This window comes from Apus apus, chromosome 1 (assembly GCF_020740795.1).
Source record: "Apus apus isolate bApuApu2 chromosome 1, bApuApu2.pri.cur, whole genome shotgun sequence".
Classification (NCBI taxonomy): Eukaryota; Metazoa; Chordata; class Aves; order Apodiformes; family Apodidae; genus Apus; species Apus apus.
Window position 1 is genome coordinate 156,851,553 of NC_067282.1, and position 23,890 is coordinate 156,875,442.

The following is a 23,890-nucleotide window of genomic DNA, read 5'->3' on the forward strand; positions in this document are numbered from 1 at the left end:
GCCATATTTCACTTGGATAAATGACCACCCATGACAAGCTAATACAAAAGAATGCTTTCTAAACAAATTGTTTAGTAGCTGAAATTAGAACGCTGGGCAACTTGTTTGGATTACTTGCCTAATTTTGTTTTTATTCTATCCTAACAGCAGCAAGCACATTTATTTTATAACTGACATATAAAAAAGATTAAGTATTTTTGTCCTTAAGTCTTATAGCAGTTGACCACTCATGTCATTGCACTGTGTTGGCAGATTTTTTCAGTCCTTTTGAATAAGGTCAGCAAGTAGAAAACAAATGGCAGATTCTTCTACCTCTATAAAATACAGTGTCAGGAGTAGTTACGAATTTAAAGGACAACTGCCTAATTTTTACTATACATTAGAAAAGTTTCCCCATGAAATTAATACAGATCAACAGTGTGCTATAAATGCATCCCTTAGCTTTGCTGTGAACTTGGCAACTCTAGACTGAATTCAGTGGTATTAGTTTTTAAACTGAGATTAGAAGCAAAGAACAGAGTTACTCGACCATGCATGCATTTACACTAGTTTCTTTACTTTTCCAGATGGATGTAAGAGTTGAATGATTTACATAATTTTTTATAATCTGTATTTTTTTTCGCTTGGCATCTGTCCTTCATAAACTTATTACATGTTTCAGTTTAGTGCTATGAGGGATACTTCTCAGAGGAGGGTCTTTAATTTTCTTTGCTTCAGTAGTTATTTGAGACTGAGCAGTTTCTATTAATACTACTGCTATTGTTTCTGTTGATATTGGTGCTCTGCCCAATACCTCTGGAATACGAACTCTTAACAGCCTTCAAAGAGGCAGCTTCAGCACTGCCTGTCAATCTTAGACAAAAATAATAGAAAAATGTAAAAATGTTTTATTCCTATGCTTATCTTTCTATTAATTATTAATAGTTGATTCCTTATGGGTATTGGAATATTTACCACCTTGTCCTTTCCTCTGTCCAAAGTGGTGCTTCCTTTAATGAATCTCAGTATTTTTAACAGATCACTTATTTAGCCATAGGTACTTCATAAGAAATATAGTGTTACTTAGGAGTTATAGGCATGTTACTGACTGGCTTCTTTATTTGTATTTTATAGGACCTTTAAGACACTATGTGATGACTGGCTGAAGAAATAATTTAAGTATTAGGTCTTCAGCTACCTAGGAGTATGTCTGGAAAGCAACATATAGGTGTTCTTGTATTGCGGTAGATTTGTATGTGCTGTGCTGAATCTACCACAGACAAAAAGAACTGTACAGATGAACTAACACTGGAAGACCAACCACTCTCCTAAATTTTCTGTTAGTTTTGGTTATTAAGAGGACTGCAGTGAAATCACTGTTGTAATTCCATAAGTCAGGAAAAAGCTATAGCTTGCAGTATGTGAGCTTCATGCTGGCAGGTTTTCCTACCAGCCATAGCAAAACCTTTGCCTGCCTAGTGAGGATGATTTTGAATTCTACTTCAGGCTTCCTTGAGAACTGTTGTCCAGTTGATAGTATTCGGCATCTTCTCTGGGGTTAGTGGGTGTGATTGTTTTTTCTAATACCTGTAAAAAAGTCTGAGCTCTTGCATGTTTTACTGAGATCCAAAGGTAGATTACAATTTGACTGATCTTCAGCTTCTATATCACACTGACTTGCCTGTCAAGATGTGTCAACTGATTGTCAGCTATTCTACTGCATTGGTTTTATAATATATTTAGTACTTAGATGACAATATGGCAAACTACTAGTGATTTGCTACTGGAGAATCTATAGATAATCTAGTACAAAGATTCTTCAAGGCCTTTTTGTTTATCCATTCGTAACCAGCATTCGTCTTCAGACAACTGACTCAGTGCTGTACATAGTTCCTCTGTAGACTGGCTTTCGTGTTCAGGTATGATTTTTCTCTTATGTCTCTCATTAAGCCAACAGCAAGTTAATGGAATAATAACTGCATTTTCAGTAACACACTTCTACTGACGATATATATGCTAAATTAAAAACTGTACACTGGAGGAGTAATGAAGTGGTGACTTCCGCCTACTCACCTACCACCTGATTTTTCCTCTACTTTAATTTCTATTCCTTCTGCTCTATTTCATGACAAATAATGTATTTTCTTTAAGTTTCATCATTCTGCCACCCACTTATCCACCCTCTCTTTCACAAGTTTTAAAAAAAGAAAATACATGTTTTACAGCTGATTTGCTTTGCAATTACATTGCACTGAGTTTTTAAATGTTATAACATGCAGATAGTACAGGGATGTTAAATACAGAGATGCCTCTGTAGTTATTCTCCAAGCAGTATTTTCTTTCAGTGACATTTAAAGCCAAAAGTGCTGGTCTTTGAGTAATTTATTTTTATTTATTCAAAGCTAAATGTGCTTAAGCTTTTAATTCTGTTGAATATTTCTAAAAATATTAACACTTGATTTTGCTTCTCTGCAGACTCCTATATGCTTCATTATCAGTCTCTTCTTTTTCAACTGTTGCATGCATTTTTCACAGTGAGTCACATTTTTTAATGACTCATGTGCACATTGATTCAAGGAGACACACAAGCCTGTCATTAACATTATAAATCCCATTAACTTAATTGGAACTATTCATGTCCGTAAACTTCAAGGCTCAAAAAAAGTTACCAAATTCCTGCATTTTTCACAGCTTGCATATCCTTCCTATGTAGCAGTTTGGGTCAAACCTCCTATGCATGTGGGATGGAAAGACATCCCTAGAAGTGCATTTCCGGAGCACAGCGTGTCCTTGTTATCTGTATGGCTTGCTGGGTTGAGCTCTCTCTTGGGGCTTTACACTTCAATGGGCTAAGCACTTTTTCCTTGGTCAAACAAAGCACTTGAAGTGCTTTGATAGTAAGCATTTGAAATTGATACTGCAATGTACAAATATTATCAGTGTACAAATATTTATCAGCATTGGGTACATGCTCAAAGTTAGACAAGTGCACAAAAGACAGGTTTGCTTTTTTCTACCTACTGTTAAGAGGGAGAAGTTAGTTTGGAAGACAATTGAATCTTGCCCCAACCACAGATTTTAGGATGGAGTAAAGAAATTGTGCAAATGCCTACATTTCCACACATTAAAGACAACTATTTTAGTCCATAGATTAAATAAATAGCTCAGATTAAATGCTTGGTTTTCCATCATTTCAAACTAGTTTTAAAGAACTATGTTTTAAGTGGTTTTTTGAATCATGACAGTGCATATTGCAGATTCAAGCAGCTAATACTTCTTGCCACTAATTTCACACTGAAAATCAAATGCTGCATATCCTTCCCAAGACATTTAAAAATAAATTCTGTAGGCTCAATCTACTACATAATTCTTAACAAATATGTTCTTTTTTGGTTAAATTATGATTACTAAACGTACTTTGTGTTCTGTTCTCTGCAATTTTTTGATTTATTGAATTCTTGTATCTTCTGACATTTGAAAATCTTCACCCACATGGCAACATTAAACAAGAGTTAGAAAAGAGTGAATATTCTTACTGAAACACATTGAGTTCTTTCTTGATTTGCACTTAAGATATGCACAAAAAATACCAGATCACTAAATACAAGAGTCCTAGTACTGGCTTTTACATATAGATGAAATACTATTAATGTGAAGATTACCACACCCAGTTCAAAAGTTTTTTACGTTTAGTGAAAAATAATTTATCCAAGATCAGCCTTTTTTTAGTACATGACACTTCATTGATGGGATGTTTTTTATTTTATGGTTATTAGTATTGAAAATTAAAAGTTATTGTAAGTCTTGAAAAATACTACTTTATTTTTTGGGGGAAGAAAAGGTATCTTTTTTAGTTTGTTTGGTATTTCCTGATTAGTAGCTTGTTACGTTTTTAAATCCTTAAACTTTTGTCATATCATACGCATATATGTCTGAATTGTTTCTTCTTTATTTGTTAGATGCAAGGATGTACTAAAAAATTTGAAATGTATAGCCTTGCTTTTGAATACGTATTAAAATGTACTCATTCATTTTGAAATCTTATTTTTACTTATAATTTTGACCTTACTCAGTGTAAATTGTACTTGGTGTCTGGTTCCAGGTTGTATTTACTGCATACTGTCAGATCCTGCTCTGAAGACAAATTAATAGTTTTTAGGGTGGTCATCATGAGAAGTGTCAATAGCACTTGCCCACTGAGGGGCAGTAACTACACATTCATGTACTTTTTATCATGTATGTGAATTATGTTTGCCTAAAGTTAATACATTTTACTTCTGTTACATATAGTTTGTTTTCATGACTCTGCTGACTTTAAGTTACAGTAATTTCTTCCTGGATTCAGACATTACTGTGCTTGAGTTCAAAGTGTATGACTGCTTCAGACAAGATTTTCTTGTATTTTTTTTTTTATGGCTTCTCAGTCAAAAAATACTATCACATGCAACTTGGCTGATGTGCAGTGTTGTAGACATCAAGATTCTCACTGTTTGGGCTTTCTTGGCCTTCTTGAGCTTGGGTTTTCAGAGCACTTAGTCTTGCATACCACTGAAAATAGTCACAGAATATCTTATGCTAATTCCTGATGCAGCTCTTCTGCCAGCTTGCCTTAATCATTTCAATACAGCCAGGAAATAAGGAACACAAACTTAGTGACCACCTTGGAGAAGTTTAAATGTCATGGCCAGCATCCCACAGGGACTGTGTACACAGTACACTTGTCTAGCATTCAGCTGCTTTAGGTACAAGACCATCTTTGTTCTCCTGGTGTTCCCTTGTACAGGAGGTGTAATCAAACTCAGCAAATGAAATTGTCAAAGAAACATAAACTGAGAACATACTTGTGAAAGGATGGCTGCAGACTTGTAGTGTAAGGTGAAGGCCAAGATAATGAGAATGGGAAGTGGAAAAACACCAAGTAAGGAGAAGGCTGCCTTGGGGATTATGGGAGAGGTGTGCCCAGGCCTCCAAAATGTTTCAATGTCATTGTTCTGTGAGTCATGGCATGGTTCTTGTAAATGAGGCTCCTTCTAGTCAGGATCCTTAATGAATCCCAGAAAGGTATATTTGGTTAATGTGGGCATGCTGCTGTGGAAAAATAGTAACTGACAGTGTTGCATTTCATGCCCAAGTGCTACTTTTTTCTCTTCTGCGTCCATCAGACATTTTCCCCAGGGACCATCCCGGGCAGCAGCAGGGGGAGCACTGAGAGCACAGGAAAGCTGTCCAGGCCCTGCTGTCACTGGCTTAGCTGCCACTGCTGCTCGGAACAGCACCTCCCCATTTGTATGAGGATGTTTATGAACTATTTCCCTCTCCATTTTTAGTATAAGTAAACTTAGAATGTTATACAATAGAAATGTGGTTTATTTACTTTTATTTCATGACATAATTACATATCCTTTGGGCCAGGCAAAGGTAAAGGCATGACTCTGTAATCCAGGGGTTAGGATCATATGAAATGGTATGATACTTGCATGATCCTATATCTGGCATACTACTTCTTCAGGAGAAACCACCCCCTGACTTGATTTTCCCAGATTCCATGGAAGTGTTTAGCTTATCAAATGTCTGGTTGTTTCCTACCTTCCATAAACCGAAGGAGATTGCCTTCCAGATTTCATCTTTGCTGCTCCATTTCAAAAAGCTTATTTTCTTATTATGTGATATGCTGCAAGATAATAGTTAACATTAATGTCCAGAGCTATGATGTAATAGTAAACAGTCAAGGTCCTTTAATTTATTCACTTCTACAGTTTTTCTGGTGCTATCTTGCTCTAAGTGTGTATACTGTCTTAAAGGGCATTTTCAGTGCTTCTGCAAACAGCTGATAATTTTGCAAAAACAAGAAGCAGAGGAGAAAGGGAAATAAGAGGTTTTGCCTGACTTACTGTATTAATAGAGAAAGCTCACCTAGATAATGAGGTCTTATGGTAGTCAGGATAGAACTGATATCTGTAAAAAGGAAGGCAAAAACTTTGTTTTATACATGGTCTAAAGCTTCTTGAGCTGTGAACTTACAGCTTTAAGTAACAGTTAAGATTAAAACTTTTCTCTTTTTCCTGTTGACTTTTAAGAGTGAAACAGACTTCCTCTGCTTTTTCTATCTGTACTCATAATGCTGTTTATTGCTAAATATTGGCTTGCTTTCTGAGATCAGGAGAGAGATGTCAAGTTATTGTGATAGCCAATCTGCTGTACAAATATATATGAGGAGAACAGATAGCCTGTTTACAGAGTAAAGTATCCTTCAGGTCCTACTAAGCAAATTTTGCTTTTTGTGTAGGTGAAGAAATGAAAAGGAAGACTTTCATACCTAGATTTTCAAAAGCATTATCTAGATGCTCATCAGATAAGAAAATCAGAGGTGATGTGTCAGGCCCAGTAGAATTTGACAGAAATTTACCACTAATTGTAATGGTCCACTCTCCTTATGCTAGACTTTGCTACTCCCTTACTGCTATATTCTTATTCTCTCTTTTTTTTATACATAGAGAAATTGTATTGTTGGTCCCTGACTGCTGTAAGCAATTTGAAAGACTTAATTCAGTGTTCAAGTGAAAAACAGAACTTTTTTTTTCAATCCTTTATTATGTATCAATAATTTTTATTTCCCTACCAATGTTTCTTTTTTTATATATTTTGTTTAATATCTGTTAAGGTTTTTGTTTGTTTTCTTAGACAATGTATGATGCTTATACATGTCTCTTCTAGCTCAGGCAGATAATTTTCTAATTACATTTACTTTTTCTTTTAGGAGCCAAACCAGCCACAAATAAAAGGTTCTCAATTGTGTCTGTTTTTCTGTTTTTCTTTATGTGACAGAAATATCTTCCTTTTTTTTTTTCCCCTCAGATGTGGACATAAATAACTTTAGTTTCACTATAACACTCCCCACAGGGTTATTTCAAGGCTTCCCAGCAGCACACACAGAATTAGATTTTCATGTCCAAAGGATCTCTGAGGAAGCAAAATTAAATTAAACAGAACAGAAAAATGAGGCAGTTCTGGGAAAAGAATGAAGGCTGGGAGAGAACAGCAGGAAACTGGGTGGTCTGGTTTGAGAGTTTTAGGGGCTCGTGTGACAGTCTGAGCTCTATGAATTGACTGTAGAGCTTTGTATCTCACCTGTCTCCTCCAGGTGCGTCCCAGGCTACCCCATTTGGTTGACTTTTGACTCCGCTTTCTCTCATGCAACTATTAACTCCTTCACTTCTCTTTACAAACGCAGGTCTCTCCCTTGTTGGCTGTTTTCTGGGGAGGACTGGGCTTCTGGTAGAAGGGCTAGGTGAGAAACGTGATAGCAAGAACTGTTTCTTGACCCTTCACATAAGTTTGTCCTAATGTTTCCTTTCTAGAGCTTTGTCAGTAGCAGAAATCTGGGCAAGGAGACAGAAATCAGTCACTAAGTATAAAAAAGAGCCAACCCAATTCTGCAGTAGTCTGTAAATTAGTCTGTATCATGTAATTCATAGCTGGATTATCTTGTTTTATGAAACTGCTAGTCAGTTTATTCCAATAGTATGTAATGAAATCTGACATTGGTCTTTTTGAATAACAGGAGATCTGCCTATATCATATTCCCTACTTCTCATTCATATTTGCAATATTTACTTATATTTGTGTGATCCTCACTCGATCTTAGACGATTTATATAAAATAAATCTAATGGAAATAATACAATCTAATTCGGCTGCTGTATTTTTCTACTGTTCCATAATATTTTTTCTTCTCTGTTCCTGTGATAGCTAAATGCTCATACATCCTCCCTTGAGTGATTCAAATGTATTGAATTTTATTATTTATCTTTTAATTGTGTTAAGAAATACTCTCTGATGTTGTGTGTGTGCATTTTTTACCTTTAGAAGGTGTGTTGGCTATACATTTTTGAGACTTCAGTCTTTGTTCACTTACATTGGTTAGTAAGGTCACAGCTAATGTGTGCTGCTTGCTTTCCTGTACCTAGTAATCCTGCAGTTCTTGGCTTTTTGCTCCAGGGGGCAAGAAACACTTTATTCAATGGTCAAAGAATTCTGAAATTTAAAACAAACATAGGACAACCACCATGGAAGATGGCATCATAAATAGGAGGGGAACACCTGTAATCTGCTTCCTTTGTCTGTGCAAATGCAAAGCAGTAATAGTTCTTCAAGACTCATACCCTGCAGAGTTATCCCAATCCTTTTAATAATCTGTGTAAGAGTATTGGTTGCTATGGCAACGCATTATATGGTGCCATTTGGCTGTCAAAATAATCTCATGAAATATCATGCTAAGAATGATTTAGAAATTGACTTTCAAAACAAAAGTAAATAAATCCACCTAACTTTAGAAGGTATGGCTAGATTCATGAAGTCTGCAGCAAGGGAGCAAATGTCTTCTAACTGAGGGAAATCAGACTAATAGTGATGGATGTATCATATTTCTCATCTTTGCTGAGTGAGCTGAAATATAACGTAGAAAATTTTTTATCTGCTTAAATTAATGTTATACCGACCACATCTGTGTAAAAGAAGTCAGCACAAGAGTAAAAAATTAAATGCCCCTCAGATGTTATGGAATTTGAGTTGCTGCATATCTGTGTGGTGCCTTTACTTAGTTTCTATAAGCTTGTGTTCATCTTCAGAACTGCTGCTATTTCTCTGCTTCCTTTTCCCCCTACTTTTCCTTCATCTCTACATTCCCTTTCTAGCAGCAAACTCCACACATTTCTTTATTCTATTGGCTAAAATAATTTGTAGTTAAGTTGGTCTTTTTAAATTATTTTTATATGAGCCTTATAGCAGTACTTTAGAGCTAATGTTACCACCAGATGAATATATGTGTTCAGCCATTGTCTCAAGCAGCATTGTGTTGGTCAGGCAAAAATCCAGCCAGTTGTGAAAGATTGTTGAAGACAAGCAATCTCTCTTCCTAAAGACAGCATTAAATATCTGAATATCACGTGGACTGCACAGGTGTGAAGCAGGCTAGACAGAACACCTATTACCTATTCCAATTTAAATGTTGACAAGAATTCAGATGAAATTAAAGTTTGCTTTTATTTGGTCATACTTTTTTTAACATGAGATTTTAAATATTATTTATTACTGGCTTATCTTACCTCCTCTTTCTTCTGTAATCAATATAGTTACCACTGCAATTCATTTAGTTGGGGCAGACTATCCTGTGCAGCAAAATATCATAAATTAATGGAATCTGTCCACTCTTCCTGTTTCTGGCTGTCATAAAAACTTACTGGTTTAAGCAAAAATCAGTGTTATCCCTTATTACTGAGACCATTGTGGAAGCCTTAATGCTCACAACTGAATGACTTTTTCCTGTACCTTTCCTCCCTTCTATCTGATGAATCAAAATAAGACAGATAATTTTTAAATAAAATTTTTGCTTACAAAATAAGCTAGCATATTTATTATTGGCAAATACAAAATAAAAATTGAAAGCTCATATTTTGATGGAGTTTTTTTCTTTTTGCGAAAAAAAACACCCTTGGACTGATCCAGGCAAAAGTAATACAGTTGTTCTTTTCTGAACAGAACAGGTGACTATCGAAGTGAGATCCCCTTAGCTCATGTTACTTCCTTCTTGGGGGTAGGATTTTTTAAAATGAGCATTAGTTTTATTCTCTGGGGGTTATCCTAACCTTAATGATGTTAAAGCAAATTTTAAAGTAAAATGAAGGGGAAATACCCAATTACTTGATCAGGAAGAAAGTAAATACATATTTTTAATGTATGAGGTTTGCTCATATTTAAAGTGTAATTGCAGATAGGTCAAAAGGCATCTTCTTTAGAAAGTGTGATTTTTCACACAGCAGATTCACAGTTGAGTAGTTATTTTGTATTAAAATAGCAGTTTATCTTTTGGAATTTACAAATGAGAATCTTTTAAGTTATTTTCATTATGTAAAATGTTTCTTCTCAATGTATCACTGTGTTTAATTTGGAAGTCCTCTTTCTTTAGGCACAGAGACCTTCTTCAAAGAGTTTATCACCAAGGGAGGAAGATGATGATGATGCAGGTGAAAATACTTGTGGTCCTTCAGGTTTATGGGAGGCCTTGACACCTTGTAATGGATGCAGGAACCTTGGATTTCCCATGCTTGCACAGGTATATGTTTACCTTTTAATCCTAAACTATTAACTGCTTAATCTCTTCTCGTCTTAGCTCTTGCAGTAATTTCTAGTCTTGCCTTATTCCCTTGATAATGGTTACCTTCAGTCTTCATGTTAACCTCAAAATCTGGTTTTAAAATTGAATGTCAAGATTTCAGTCATTATGCTGTAATGCTCATCCAGATCAATTTAATATTGGGACTGGTGTTTATTACTCCCATTGTAGTCAGATAGTGTTTAGGTTACATTAGGTTCTCATTCAGTCTGGAAAGAAATTTTGAAGTCATATAATTTCCTTTGGGACAAGTACTCTATTTGTTTATCAGCTTCTAATGAATATAATGACATCTCAGCTGGTTTCTTTATAGAATTAATTGAGGACATAATGCATAACTCAGCTGGTGTAAGAATGTAGCCTAAGACTTCTCTTTGAAGATTATATAAGTTAAAAAAAAAAGAAGTAAAAAATAAAGTCTCCAAACATTTTCAAATGCTCATGATAATACAGAGGAGAGTGAATAAAAACGGGTAATACACTAGGGTCTAAGTCCCAACACTTCTCAGAGCGGAGCACTCTGCAATAGCCATACCAAGGCCTCCCAACAGCTGTGTCTTGAACAAGTGATACTGTATTGCTACAGAACAGGACGATGCTTATTGCTGCTGCTGGCTCTCTCTTGTTCTCTCACCATGCTGCAGTTTAGCACTCTCATTTCTGTAACGTTTTTCCTGTGCTTTTCTTGTAGCATTGAATGGAGGCCTGCCAAATATCTGTTTAGAAAAGTCTGGTTTCTCAGTTGCATCCTTACTTGGCACTGCATTTAAATAGCTTTGTCAGATTCTTGTGTACCAGATTGGAATTACATATCCTGTCTCACCACACTTCATACACTGTTGCTTTCATACTGTGACTGTACTTTTTATTCCCTGGAGTCTCAGGGGACTGGCACCTGTTTGGAGTCAATGCTAAAGCTTCCACTGCAGTCCGTGGAAACAGGATGAGGCAACTCGTGTGCTTGAATAACAATCAGTGCTGCCTGATCTTTTTAGAAAGAACTTTTATATTCCTTCCTGCTTTCAGTAGCTGTTTCCTTCTTCAGACTATCATTAGAGACTTGTGGCAAGGTGCAGAATAGGAGTGTCATGGTTACTAATTCCTAATTTTTAAGAATTTGTTTCAGAAAACATTTAAGGGGAACTTTATGTATCACCCATGGTTTGACTATTGTTACACTTTCCTATGATGAACATATATGCCATTTTGGAGTGATTTCCCTATTTTTAAAAATATTTTTGTTTTCCTTGTTTCTTTTTAATGTAAGGCATATATAAAATGTGTTATAAAATTGGGGAATGCTTTTGAAAAATAGAATAAAGTTAGCTTGGTTGATATCTCCTTTTTTTAAAAAAAGAGAGACTAATTTCAGCAATGATTTAATTTTTAATATAGTGACTCCTGCGTTAGTTTTATTCTTTGTAAATTTTAAATTCCACCTTAATCTCTCTTGCTCTGAGAACTAATAAGATTTTAAATTATGGAAAAAGCTGGTATTTATTCTGTGTTCATTCATGAAATGACAGATTGTCTTTCTAGATTGTTTTTCTCCATAAAAGTTGAAGACAGAGATAGTTCTTGCTTTCTGTTTTCCTTTTTATGGAAGAAAGGAAATAAATTAAGTAGTGTGTCCAAATTATAAACCAGAGAATTCAGTTTATAAATTGTTGCCATCATTGTATTAAATCTTTCAAGCTGTTAGCTAATTTGTTGGATCTTTCACATTTACTTCAGAATGGAGCAGAGAACATCTTGTTCTAAGGGATTGAGAACAGAGATTATTTCAGGTTTTTAGATTAAGACCAGTATCTTGATTTGAGCTAAGAAATTATAATAGATGTAAACTACAACAGCATGTTTTAGGTGAAAGTACAAAAATATGTTTCTGATATTAATAATATCTACTTAATATTTAATTAATAGCTACATAATATCACTAACATAATAATGAAGTAAGGGTATTTGAGATCATGTCTTAAAATCAGTACTCTACCAAAGATCCTAAAATAGCAAAAAGGGGTCTATCAATCGCTCGTGAATGAGTTCATTTTTCCAGTTATCTTCTAGTTCAAAATAGATTTTTTGTTTGCACTTCAAAGTTGAACAAACCTAAAGATTGATTCTTGGTTTGTATACACAGTCAGAGGCACGACGGTAAAATGAAGGTGAATTTTAGGTGAGATTATGACAGTGTCCATCTGTGACCTAATGAGCTCAATTTTCAATATGTCAAAAAAAAGAGCAGTTATCTCCTTGAAAAATTTAGTTTCTTTATTGCAGCTATGGAAAAAGGCTTGGCTGGAGGTAGTTTTGACAGGCAGTATGTCATTTCTGTCTGGACTGTGCTGAGAAGTGTCATTTTAGAAAGAGCTGTTACAGAAAGTTCTGTTAAATTGTTCTGCAGAAAAAAATTAAAATCTAATATAGCAGTAATATAGGAATTCTCAGAATAAGCAACTCTTTCTTACATTCTCACAATCGGTGAAGTCCTAGAAGAGCTTGATGGAAAATCTTTGTGTCTTATAAAAATGTCACAGTTTTAGAAAGTGCCCAATTTTACATCAGAATGGAGCTAACCACCAGCTTCATCCACCCCCAAAATAAAAGAGCCAGAGACCGTTGATACCTGGGTGGATTTTAAGAAACTGAAATTTAAATGCCTCTTCTTGTTTTAGAAGAAAGTTGATTCCATTTGTAGGTTATTATTCACCATTAATGTGGAGTTATTCTTTTGGTTTTTTTCCCTTGACATTAATATTCTTTCGGGGCGGAATTTTCATTCTTGGTAAAACTGATGTACGTTTTGGTGAAAAACGTTGACTTCTCCAAATCAGTATTTTATATCTGAAAAAACCCTGAGAAAATTCCAGATTTTATATGTTATGGCTGTCAGTCAGCACAAAAGAAAAACCTTTTTTTTTTCACCTGTATAACTATATTCTACAGATTCCAGAATTTCTAATAATCTTAAGTAGCAATACAGTAAAACAATTCTGAAAACTTTCGAACATGTAAAACCCCAAAGTGTTTCTATAGCACTCCCAAATTCTAGGACTGCAGGCTGCATTGGAAGCAGTTTACTCTGCAATGACATGTCTGTTAAAGTGAGATGAAGCTTTCATGGTATGATAGTGCTAGACCCTCTTCCATGGATCTCTAGTTCTTGTAAAATCTTCCTACAGTGACTATTAAGATTTCTAATGGTTACATTTCTGACCATTATAAACATACAGTACTAATGAACTTTCTTAATGTCTAAGAGCTGGAATAAAAGAATATGTTATTGTGTAGATATAGTTTTCTCTGAGTAGCCACAAAATTAGGAATTAATGTTACAAAGTAGAACATTTAGCTGGAGTGATCTCTCTATACTGTAGGTAAGTGTTGGAAAGAAAACTGAGGTATGATCCTTAAAATATATTTTTGAGCTATGCCTGCCAATGAGAAAGAAAGCTGGAATCATGTTTGTGTCATTATTATTGACCATCTTAAATAAGCAATTGGTCAAGAGGCTGGTAATTTAACTAAATGTAGAATGGTAGAGGTACAAATAGTATAATCAACGTCAACTGTATGGGGTTAGTTACAGTTATGGGGATTTCCAAAGAAATACAGTCTGCCAGGAAAGAGTTCTGCAGATAATTGGGTTGACACTATAGCTTTGTCTGTGCTCTTCTTGAAGGAATCACAGCACAGGTAAATTATAGCTGTGAAGATGTAGGACCAGGGACTTTGGCATGGGGACTGACCCTGACTACAAACCTGCTGAGACTGCTAGCCACAGAGTCAGATTTTGAGATTGTACCACCACATTGTCAGCATTTTTTTTTTTAAATGACATTGATGTCTACAAGGTAACTGAGGATACATAGTTACAGCCTCACCAGCAGTCAGACCTTCAATTACAGACTACATGTGATGCTGGTCCTATTTTTCAACCTGTATCTTCACTCCTGTGATTGTAGGGGGAAACTGATTCCTATGAAATCAAAATTTCAACTGCATTTTCTTCCCACTCTGATTTTCAACAGGCTTCTCATTCCAATTTGCCCTTTTCCAATGCATATCTTCTCCATGCCAGCCTATCTGTTTCTGTGCTTGTGTTTTGGTTCAGGCACTTCGCTCTTACCTTTGGTTAGGCAGTGAACAGACTTGCAAGTTTTTGTGCTCACAATGGCAAGAACAGCAAATTTAGGCTGAGTATGGATTCACCACTTTGTTTTTGGTAAAAGGAGTTGGAATTCTGGTCTCTGCTATATATTTGTATATGTTTATGACAGTGTATGTGGAGTGTCATAAGCAGAAGACTAGTCATTTTTAGATGCTGCTTTTTAATCTGGACAAATTTCAGATTCTGACAGCTTTTTTTCAGCATAGTAACAGGTTTGAAAGTACCCCTATATCAGAAAAGCCTATTGCTGCACTCAGGACTGTGACAGATACTGATAAAAGCAATAACATACTTAAACTGGAAGCTGAATTGAAATGTGGTTGTTACTTGACCTGTTACTGCAGAAAAGATTAAGACCAAGAAGGAACACATACTGGCATACTAGATTGCTTTGCATGCACTTCACACATATGTATGTGTGTGAACATACTTCATCTACATTTATAGCTGCAAGTCATGGCTGGAATTTGTATAGACAGAGTATTCCACCACAGGATCCTTTCCTGAAGCTTCCCAACGCTGCATGGTGCAAGAGCAGATAGGATCTGTAAAAATCAAATGTTTGCATGTCTTGTACTAATCTAGCTTTATGATACCAAAGGACTGGTGACAGCAGGGCCTGGTCTCTGCAGAGTGCTGTGCCTTTTAGTCTACTCTTGGCTCTCACTCCTGAGTTGTGGGGAAGAGAGTACCTTAACTTCTGCACTTTCATAACATTCAAATGTGAAATAGGTATTAAGCAGCTCAGGCCTGGAGGGAAAGGTACTGGAATACTTCAGCCATTTTTCCTGTAAAATCTCCTTATGGCAGAAACTTACAAGACTGAACAAGGGATATCTCCTAGTTTGCCTGAACGTAGGTTTCTGTAAAGTAGTAGGTAGCAATTTGAACAAAGACCAGTTTGACAAGGGCATTTGTTTGCGTTATCGATTTGTTAAGAGGCTCAAGGTAAAGGGAGGGTCCAGGAATATGGTAAGTGTAGAGCAATTTTGTGTGCCAGTAACAGAATTGTTTCTTGGTCTTAATCTTCCATTCTACAGTGTAGCTTAATTTACTATTCTGCTACTAATACATTTATTTTACAAAGTTTAACACTACCCACATGCATACACACACATACACACACATTTTCCTTGGAATGTATAGTGTGATTTGAAAATTTCTTTGCTAAGGGGCAAACAGAGCCTGATGTAGAGAGTTAAATACAGGGCTGTGCAGTGTCAGAGAGATGGGTGGTTCAGAGTCCTGTGTGATCACAGCAATATTACCAGTTTAAAGCAAGTAATTTGCACACCTTAATCTTGCCAGCCATGCCTGTATTTTCCTAATTGTGATGTAAAGTAATTTTGAGATAAGGTGGGTTTAGTTGTGTCTCATGTAGGAAGATGCTAGATCAGCTTGACTACACTGCCTCTTGAATTAAGTGTTGTATCTATAACTTAAAAAACCTGACAGTTATTCCCTGTGCTTGACGTGATGGCCAACCAGAAAAGAAAAATATTTTAAAAATGAAAGTAATATCTGTGAAGAGAGCAGTGCAGTTACTGTGGAAAAACTGAAGTTCGATTAAAAACCTGTAAGTATAAATCATCCTGTGCCAGCTGTCAGGAAGCATGGCTATTTACAAAAATAGAGACAGATATGGAAAGTTTACTTAAATATTTAATGAAGGACTATATTTCTAGCTTAATGAAAAAATGTAGTCTTCTTAGAAGCAATGAACTTCTAGACCTTCCCATTTACTTTTGAAACTGATCTATGTTTTGCTTATATAACTCCAGGATTCCTAGAGGTAGGAACTCTAGCAGCTTTGTCACATGTTCTTCTGTGGAAGAGGAATTTCCCCCAAAATGTCTTTTATTTAGAAGGAGGGAAGAGAAAGTGGACTCCTGACTACATTTTTAGGAGATACACTATATATTTAGAGTTTGGAGTTTGATCCATCAGTTAATAGGTTTATATATTTCATGTCTGACTTCTAGAAGATCATCATGTCTGCACATCTTTTTGTATAACTTTGAAAAGTAGTTTTAAATGGGAAGGAATTTTGTGTTGTGTTTATAGTGTAGAAGCAGGTTAAGGTTATTCTATGGAAAGCCTGATGTTGAAAGTTATTATGTTACAATTATGGTTAAAGCCACAAAGATGTTTCTGGATACATGAGAAACAAATGAAATGAAATAAGGAGCTAACTCAGTTTTGACATAGAAATCAAGTCTATTCCTAAAAAAATCTCTGTACTGATAATCTTTCTAGAGAGAAGGTATGACTCTATGTTGTCTCTTTCTGGAGTATGTTAATATTGGGAAATTTATTGGGCATTATTTATTTTCATATTGACATTCTTCTATTTTGAACTTCTATTTTGATCTGCCTCTAAAAAAATTATTTTCTTCTTTTAAGCTCAGTGTCAGTGTTACAGTAACTTTTTGAACAGCTGAGGTGCAGAGGAGGGAGTATAAAAGAGGCAGTATTTCTTCTTTGCTTTTTAATGAAAACAGAGTAAAACACCATAAAGTAAACCAAAGTATTTTTAGCTGAAAACTACTGGCTAAAGTAATTTAACAACTTGGACCCAATAAATGGTGTAATCTTTTGCTTTATTAATAACTTTACCTCTCAGTGTATTTAGTGGAAGTACATTTCAAATTAGACTGGTAGAGAAACAGATTTGGGTAATATTACTTGGTGTTGAAGTTCGCCAAAATTAGAAATAGAAAGGCTTGTGACATTATCTTATTTATGCTACAGAGGAGGAAAACAAGGAGGTGTTCCTGCCCATGCAGAGGGGTTGGAACTAGATGATCTTTAAGGTCCCTTACAGCCCAAGCCATTCTATGCTTCAGTCTTGTTTGTTGAGATACTAATTTGATAGGTGATGATATAAACATGGTAGAGACAGAATTATTTTCCAGGAAGGACCTCTGTTAGCCAGGAAAACTTTGGCACACAGTATATCTGGAACGTGACTAGCCAGAGTAAGATTGTTATATTACCTATATTTTTCTGTAGTTTCTAACCTTTGAAAAATACTATAATTTTTTCTCTTCTTAATTTAGTAGATTAAATGATGAGTTTAGTTAAATGGGGTTGAGAAGCAAAGCTGTATTACCTATGAAAAAATATTTCCATTAAACTCTTGATTTGTAGTGTTGTCTATTCTGCATTAAGCTGAAGTTTTATTGGTAATTTCAAGAACACACCACCCACACACTGGAGCAGCAGCTGAAAAGTGCAATATGTATTCTGCCTAGAGAGAATCAGCAGGTGATGATTATACCCTGATGAACAGTGATGAGAAATAAGTATATTGATAAAAAACTGTGGCTTCTTCTAGTGCTATGCTACATTTGCTGATTGTGTTTTAAGGAAGGAAAGCTGAGCATTTTGTTCTTGCCTATGTTGTGTGTAGCTTCTAAATTGCCAATGTCAATTTCTAGTTGCCCATGACTTCAGATGTCCTGTGGCAAACACATTTCTAGTGTTACACAATGTAGACACCACTACACAGGTATGAAATGTAACCAGAGATGTTGTAATCTATTAATTCTTGGATGTTTTCAGAATTGACTGGACAAGGCCCAGAGCAATCTGACTATTAAGATAGTTCTGCTTTGACTGAAAGTTTGGATGAAGTGACTTCCAGAGATCTCTTTCATATAATTATATATAACCATCCACATTCTAAACTTCTCTATAAAATGCTAGATATGTTACCTCAGATTAGTTAATTTCTTTAAAAACTTAGGGCTCACTCAATTTTGTTCAGTTTAGAAATTACTGTTTGTAAAAATATGTCTATACCTGGCCTGCACCATGTAAATCCTGGGTACCAATGGTCTGTGTTGTTTCTTGGTGTGGTCATGAAACAGCAGAATTAAATGGGATGAGTTAAAGAAGTGTCAAACAGTACTGGAATTGTTCATATGTGTCACAAATAATTTGAAGTATTGATGACCATAATGGTTTTAAAGATGGAATTTAATTACTACTAAAGATAGTCAACTTAAAGTTAAATTGAACCCTTTCACATTCATGTCTGAAATATGGCACAGTGAGCAACTGGGGAGATCTTAAATCATGGAAGTATGTTAAATTTTGTTATTTTGTGATTCACTATTTAATGATAAGCAGAAGACACACTTTCAGGGAATGCGTTTGCTTTCATACTGTCTGACAAATTATGGGGAAAAGAAAAAAAAAATAGAATTGCACAGTGACTGCAAAGCAAATAGTTTTGTACATTAAGGAAGGTCAACTTTGTATTAAAAACTTCGTCTTTGAACTTCTGCAGCATTGTAACAGAAACATTAAAGTAGTATGTGTAATTATGTAGAAGTTCCTGATTAGTCTGACAAAACTGGGTTTGCTGTTCAGTATCACATTTTGTGGGGGGAAAGAAAAAAGCCATCATAGATACTTGGTATTTATTGTTTCTGTGATCATAACAGGAGGAAAAGAGTTTATGGACAAAAAGTCTGGTATTTGAGGTATCTGGAGTTAAGAGATCAGTTGGGTGGTGAGATCTGAGCATGGAGATAGGGATTTACTACATGGATGAGCCATTAAGTCATGCTGTGGCAAGGTTACAGTTCTGTGAAGGGCTGTTTAAAGATACTTGATATTTTCTTACTATATATACTTGATATTTTCTGAGTCTGGCAACTTTTTCTCTGTATTGAGTTGTTTGGGTTTTTTATTATGGTGGTATATATATTTGAAAACCACTGGCAAGCTAATACTGGAAACTGGGAAGGACTTTCTCTCTTTCTCTCTCTCTCTCTCTTTTTTTTTTTCTTCAGTTTTTATTTATAGGGAAATTCATGGATTCATAGGGCAAGTTCCTGGAGAAGTTTGTAAAATCAAGAGAACCTTATTTGTTTTCAAATAAAAGACCTGATTAACAACTGAGAATTTAAAAAGAATTTTGTAGGCTGTAACTGAATCCTTTCTGCTGTACAAAAGAAATTGCATGCCTTGAGTTTAATGTCATGTCTGGCTGTTGTATTTCACTGAAAACTTTTATTAACCATACCCATTACAGTGAGTCTGAAAATGAGATAAACCCTCATTTGACATATAACTTAAGCCTACTTCAGAATAAGCATTAATGTGCTTAATCGTGTTTGAACTTCCGTACATACAGAACTTTATCAAGAGACACTTGCATGTTCACAAAAATATTAGCCCAGTCCAAGGCTAAGACTTTCTTAAAATCTGAAGCTGATTGTTATGATTTTTCCACTATTAATAATTAATAATTAAGATGAACTGGTGAATTGGAAGTAAAATGAAATGGAAGTGAAAGAGAGTCCATACTTGAAATATCAAAGGGAAATACATAAGAGTACATTGATGAATGTTTTTCTCATAAGGTATTTTGAATTTTTTTATTGTTTGAAAATGTCATCTGCCAGTTCTAGTCAAATATGCCTTTTCACTTTGAGGCCTCTTAGAAAAGCAATTCATCTAGGAGATGAGGAACTTTGTGGTTTGTGTTTTCTACCTAGGCTGGGGTTAATCATTTGTATTGCCATACAATACAAACGCTCTTTGCGCTTTCCAGAGCAATAAGCAGTCCTGATCACTAAAATAGTACAATAATAAAAAGAAATAACAGTAAAACTAATACTATAGGTAATACTTATGTTACTTTGGAAAAAGTGTGAGATAGCTTTTGAAAAGTTATTTATGTCTCTGTATAACCAGAACAGACCACCAGGCATTTTACAGTTTTTCAACATAAAGGATATTAAATGTGGAGACACTGAGGTAAATTCATAAATTGACAGTGTCAAGTTGACTATATTATTTTTGGAGGTACTATTATATTATAGCATCCTCATTTTTTAATCACAACATTTTATACTGTGAAAAAGAAGAGAGAAAATAAAATCATTAGGCAATGTTAAGCCCTATTTAATTCTACCTAATTTTAAATAGCAAAATTGAGTCCATAACTCTCAGACAGTGTTTAAGTCTGCCTAATTGTCTAAGTACTTACAAACTACTACCTTTCTCCCTCATTGGCCTTTATGTGTAGGAGATACTTGAGTTCTAAATACATATAAAGCTTTTTGAGTAATCTGTTATAATCTGGTGTATGTGGACAGGTGCCTAAAATCTGCTTTATTCAGACTGGTTTTATTAAATTCTTGATTTTGCATTGTGATGAACAAATATTGACAACAGAAAGTTCATTCAGAAACCCATCTGGGTGCCTGTGCTCCCCTGTATGAATGAGAAATTGTGGACATCTCTGAAGATGTTCAATCGATGGCATTTATTTTGAACAGCAAGCCACTGGAAGCCAGCCAGTGTGAGAAATGAAGCATAGGGATGTGTTTGACTACATGTCCAGCTTTTGAGCTGAATTTGGGTAGAAATTAAACAACAGGACACTTACAAAGGGTACACAGCTGACAAAGCAGAAGGCCTTCCTTCACTCCTTTCTGCCTGCTTCCAAAGTGGACAGATTGAGTGTATCTTTTTGTTTTTTGTTTGTTTCCATTGAATATAATGTTCTATTGTAACACACATGAACAATTTTTGAGCTGCCCCTTAAGGACAGCTATCTTAACATTGTTCTCCTAAGGACAAGGATTTCTCATTAGGTCTGCATGAGTGAAGAACTGCAGACACCATAGTGTGGATTGTAAGTGGCTAGCATCTCATTTTTCACCCAAAAGGAAAGATGGAGTGCCAAATATATCTTGTTGTCTGGCTTTAAGTGGTTCCACACGACATACAGACTTTCTGAGTAGCAGATTTCTTTTGCTTGCCAACTTTGTTTCTTCATTGTGAAATTATGAAAGGATTGTGAGTTTTAAATGACTTCTGCACGCTATCTTTAAGCATTTAGATCTCTGTTTTGAAGATGAGTTACTCATTTATTGATATATTAGTTCCATCAAAACCTAGAAGAGTATCAGTAGGCAAAGAGTTCAGTGTGCTTTTTACAGCCTTTTTTTGTGTGAAATGCTGACGTAGTTTGTTTGCATATGAATGAAGGTCACACAGTATTATTAAAGAATATCTGTAAAAGTATTACATACAACTACTGTGACAACAAATCTGGGGCAAGATTTCTGAATTCTGGCCAAACTCTGAAACTGGAATCTTGCAGTGAACCTATAGGAAGTTTTCAAAGTTAAAATTCATTGAAAATGTGACATTGTTTCCTTTATAATCGTTATTCACTTAATTTTATATCATCTCCACCTTCTTGGTTTCCATTATGTAATAAATACAACCGAGCATTTGCAATAAATAAATACATCATAAAACCACAGAGATCATTATAGTAATAATTAAAGCAGTAGAACTTTGACATAAAGCGGTGGGATTCTGTATTTAAAGAGCCATAAGAAGTAATGTGTTTAGTAGCTGAATGTTTCGCCTTCAGGAATGAGTAGTGAAGCAGGTAACTGCTGATACATTGTCTTCTTATTTCAGTCTTAGCTAATTGAGCTCAACATGGCCAAGCCAGTGCTCATTAAATTGCCAACTATGTAGGCAGTATGATAGGATACACTGGATGATGGAACTTTTTGTATGCAACAAACTATATATCCATGTTATGAGTGTTAGTGGGTTTTGACATACTTTTAGCCAAGAAACAGCAGAGTTTATAGAGGCACATTCAGAACTATGGTTCTGGTATGTGATTCAAAAAAGGAAATTGCTGGGTTCTTCAAGAACATAGGGGATATGGACAACACTGTCTTAACATTTGTCTACTACTGTTGTGTGTACTTCTTTTGTAATGTGACAATTTATTTTACAGTTCTAATATATGGATTTAAACATACAGTATGAATTTACTTTCCCTCCTATTGTCTGTTACTGTTAGGTTCAGTTTTAACACTGCTGAAATACCATGCTTACTGCAGACAAAGGTTATTTGGTCCTATTTAGTTAGAAAGTACTAACTTCTTTGAACTTTGCATGCATCCTTGGACATTTAAAGACATTTCAAAAATGTTCTTCCACTGTTGATTTTTGTAGCTCATTTTCTCTTCAGTTGTGTACCAGATAATGATCCTCAACAAACTTGTTAATTTTTCATAATATGACTTTCAATAACTTCAGTATTTGGAAAAACATTTTTGTATTTCTACTGTTTTACTGTGGGAGCATGTGTAGGAGGGGTTTCCATTAAAAAGATCTGGCTTACACTTTTGCAATAATAACTTTTACACCAAACATAATTACGTTTTTTATTTCTTCAGTATTGAGTTAGAAAAGTTTTAAGCAGGGGGGATTCCCTTTACTGAAATAACAAATGTTTATTTGTAGCTTCTATTAAATCCCATGTGCGTGGCATCAAGTAATTGGTTTCTGTTGTATAAATTTGTGAAATAATTTACATGACTTCAGAACAAAATTGATGGGCGAATACTGAATATTTCCCAAAAAGGTGCAGGTTACTTGTAACAGGTAATGGATTAATGCACTTTAGTGGTAAAGCTTTCTTTTATTTTTCAAAGAAAATATTTTCCATAATATTTTAGTGATGTTATCTGTCCTCTAACCAAGCCAGCTTGAACTTCTAGGGTTCTTTTCCGCTTTATGTAAAAAATTGCTATTCACACAGATGACCTATTTTGTTGTGTTCAATTCATCTCTCCCCTCCATAGCAACCCATATATTTTTCATTCACTAGCATAGTAATTACTGGGAATGAAGTTATAAAGTGTGAAAAAAATTCAGCTTGTCTGTTTAACATAGTGTGTTAATTTTTTCTGCATTTGCTGTTTAGTAAATGCTGACTCCACTTCAGGGTTTCTAAGTATCTAACATTTTTCTATGGTTTTGGCACTAATAATAGGAAGGATTATTTTTATTTCATGTTTGGTGCTTCTATTGGAAACCTAAGACTGGTAAGTTTTAGTAGAGTGGGAGACAAAACTTGCTTAAGAGCTGGATCAAGGCTATGAGTCTTTCAGCTGGGGAGAAGAAGCAAAAGTGGTTCACTCCCTTGTGGTACAAAGGCACATCTATAAATTCACATTCAGTCTTTCTCTGCATATTTCATTCAAAAACGTTAACCCCAAGTGGAAAATACCTACCAGTTTTTCTGTAAAACTGTTGTGATCTTTTTTTATTATTATTTACAAAGAAGAAACATCCCCCCGCTCCCCTCTTTTCTTTTTAGTGAAGTCTGGTTATGTAACAAATATTTGTGCATTGTGTAAAGTGTCCCTTCATAACCTCCTTCAAATCTCTGGGCTGTTAGCAAATGAAGTCCAGAGCCTGCCAAAGTACACGTGTATTTATCAGTCTCTGGGAAAGCTGAAAGTAGTTGCTTTTTTTCAACCTCAGCAGACATCAGAAGAGCCTTCCTCCTGTGTGTTTTGACTGTTGAAGCTGACACACTTGAAACTGTACACTCTTCTGATCTTCTCATTCACCTTCTGAGACATCTTCTGGCCCAAACTTCTCAGTTTCCAATGAATTATTGTATCTCTTACTAGAGAAAGTGTTGTTTGAAAATAACTTAGTATGGGATCTCCTTCGTATATGAAGATCTGACTCTGAAATTATATCTGAATACTTGTACAAATAGTA

At 35.2% G+C, this 23,890-nt stretch overlaps 1 protein-coding gene across 10 annotated transcripts in view; it reads left to right on the forward strand.

Annotated features, from left to right (window-relative positions):
• ANKS1B (ankyrin repeat and sterile alpha motif domain containing 1B) overlaps positions 1-23,890 on the forward strand; it is a 432,033-nt gene that overhangs the window by 96,032 nt on the left and 312,111 nt on the right. For 9 of the 10 annotated variants that reach the window (XM_051612894.1, XM_051612912.1, XM_051612951.1 and 6 more), the window contains one exon: positions 9,943-10,089. The exons of the other annotated variant lie outside the window; for it this stretch is intronic. In XM_051612894.1, the coding sequence (XP_051468854.1) occupies positions 9,943-10,089 (147 nt within the window). The remainder of the gene's footprint in view (positions 1-9,942; positions 10,090-23,890) is intronic. 10 annotated transcript variants of the gene reach the window in all.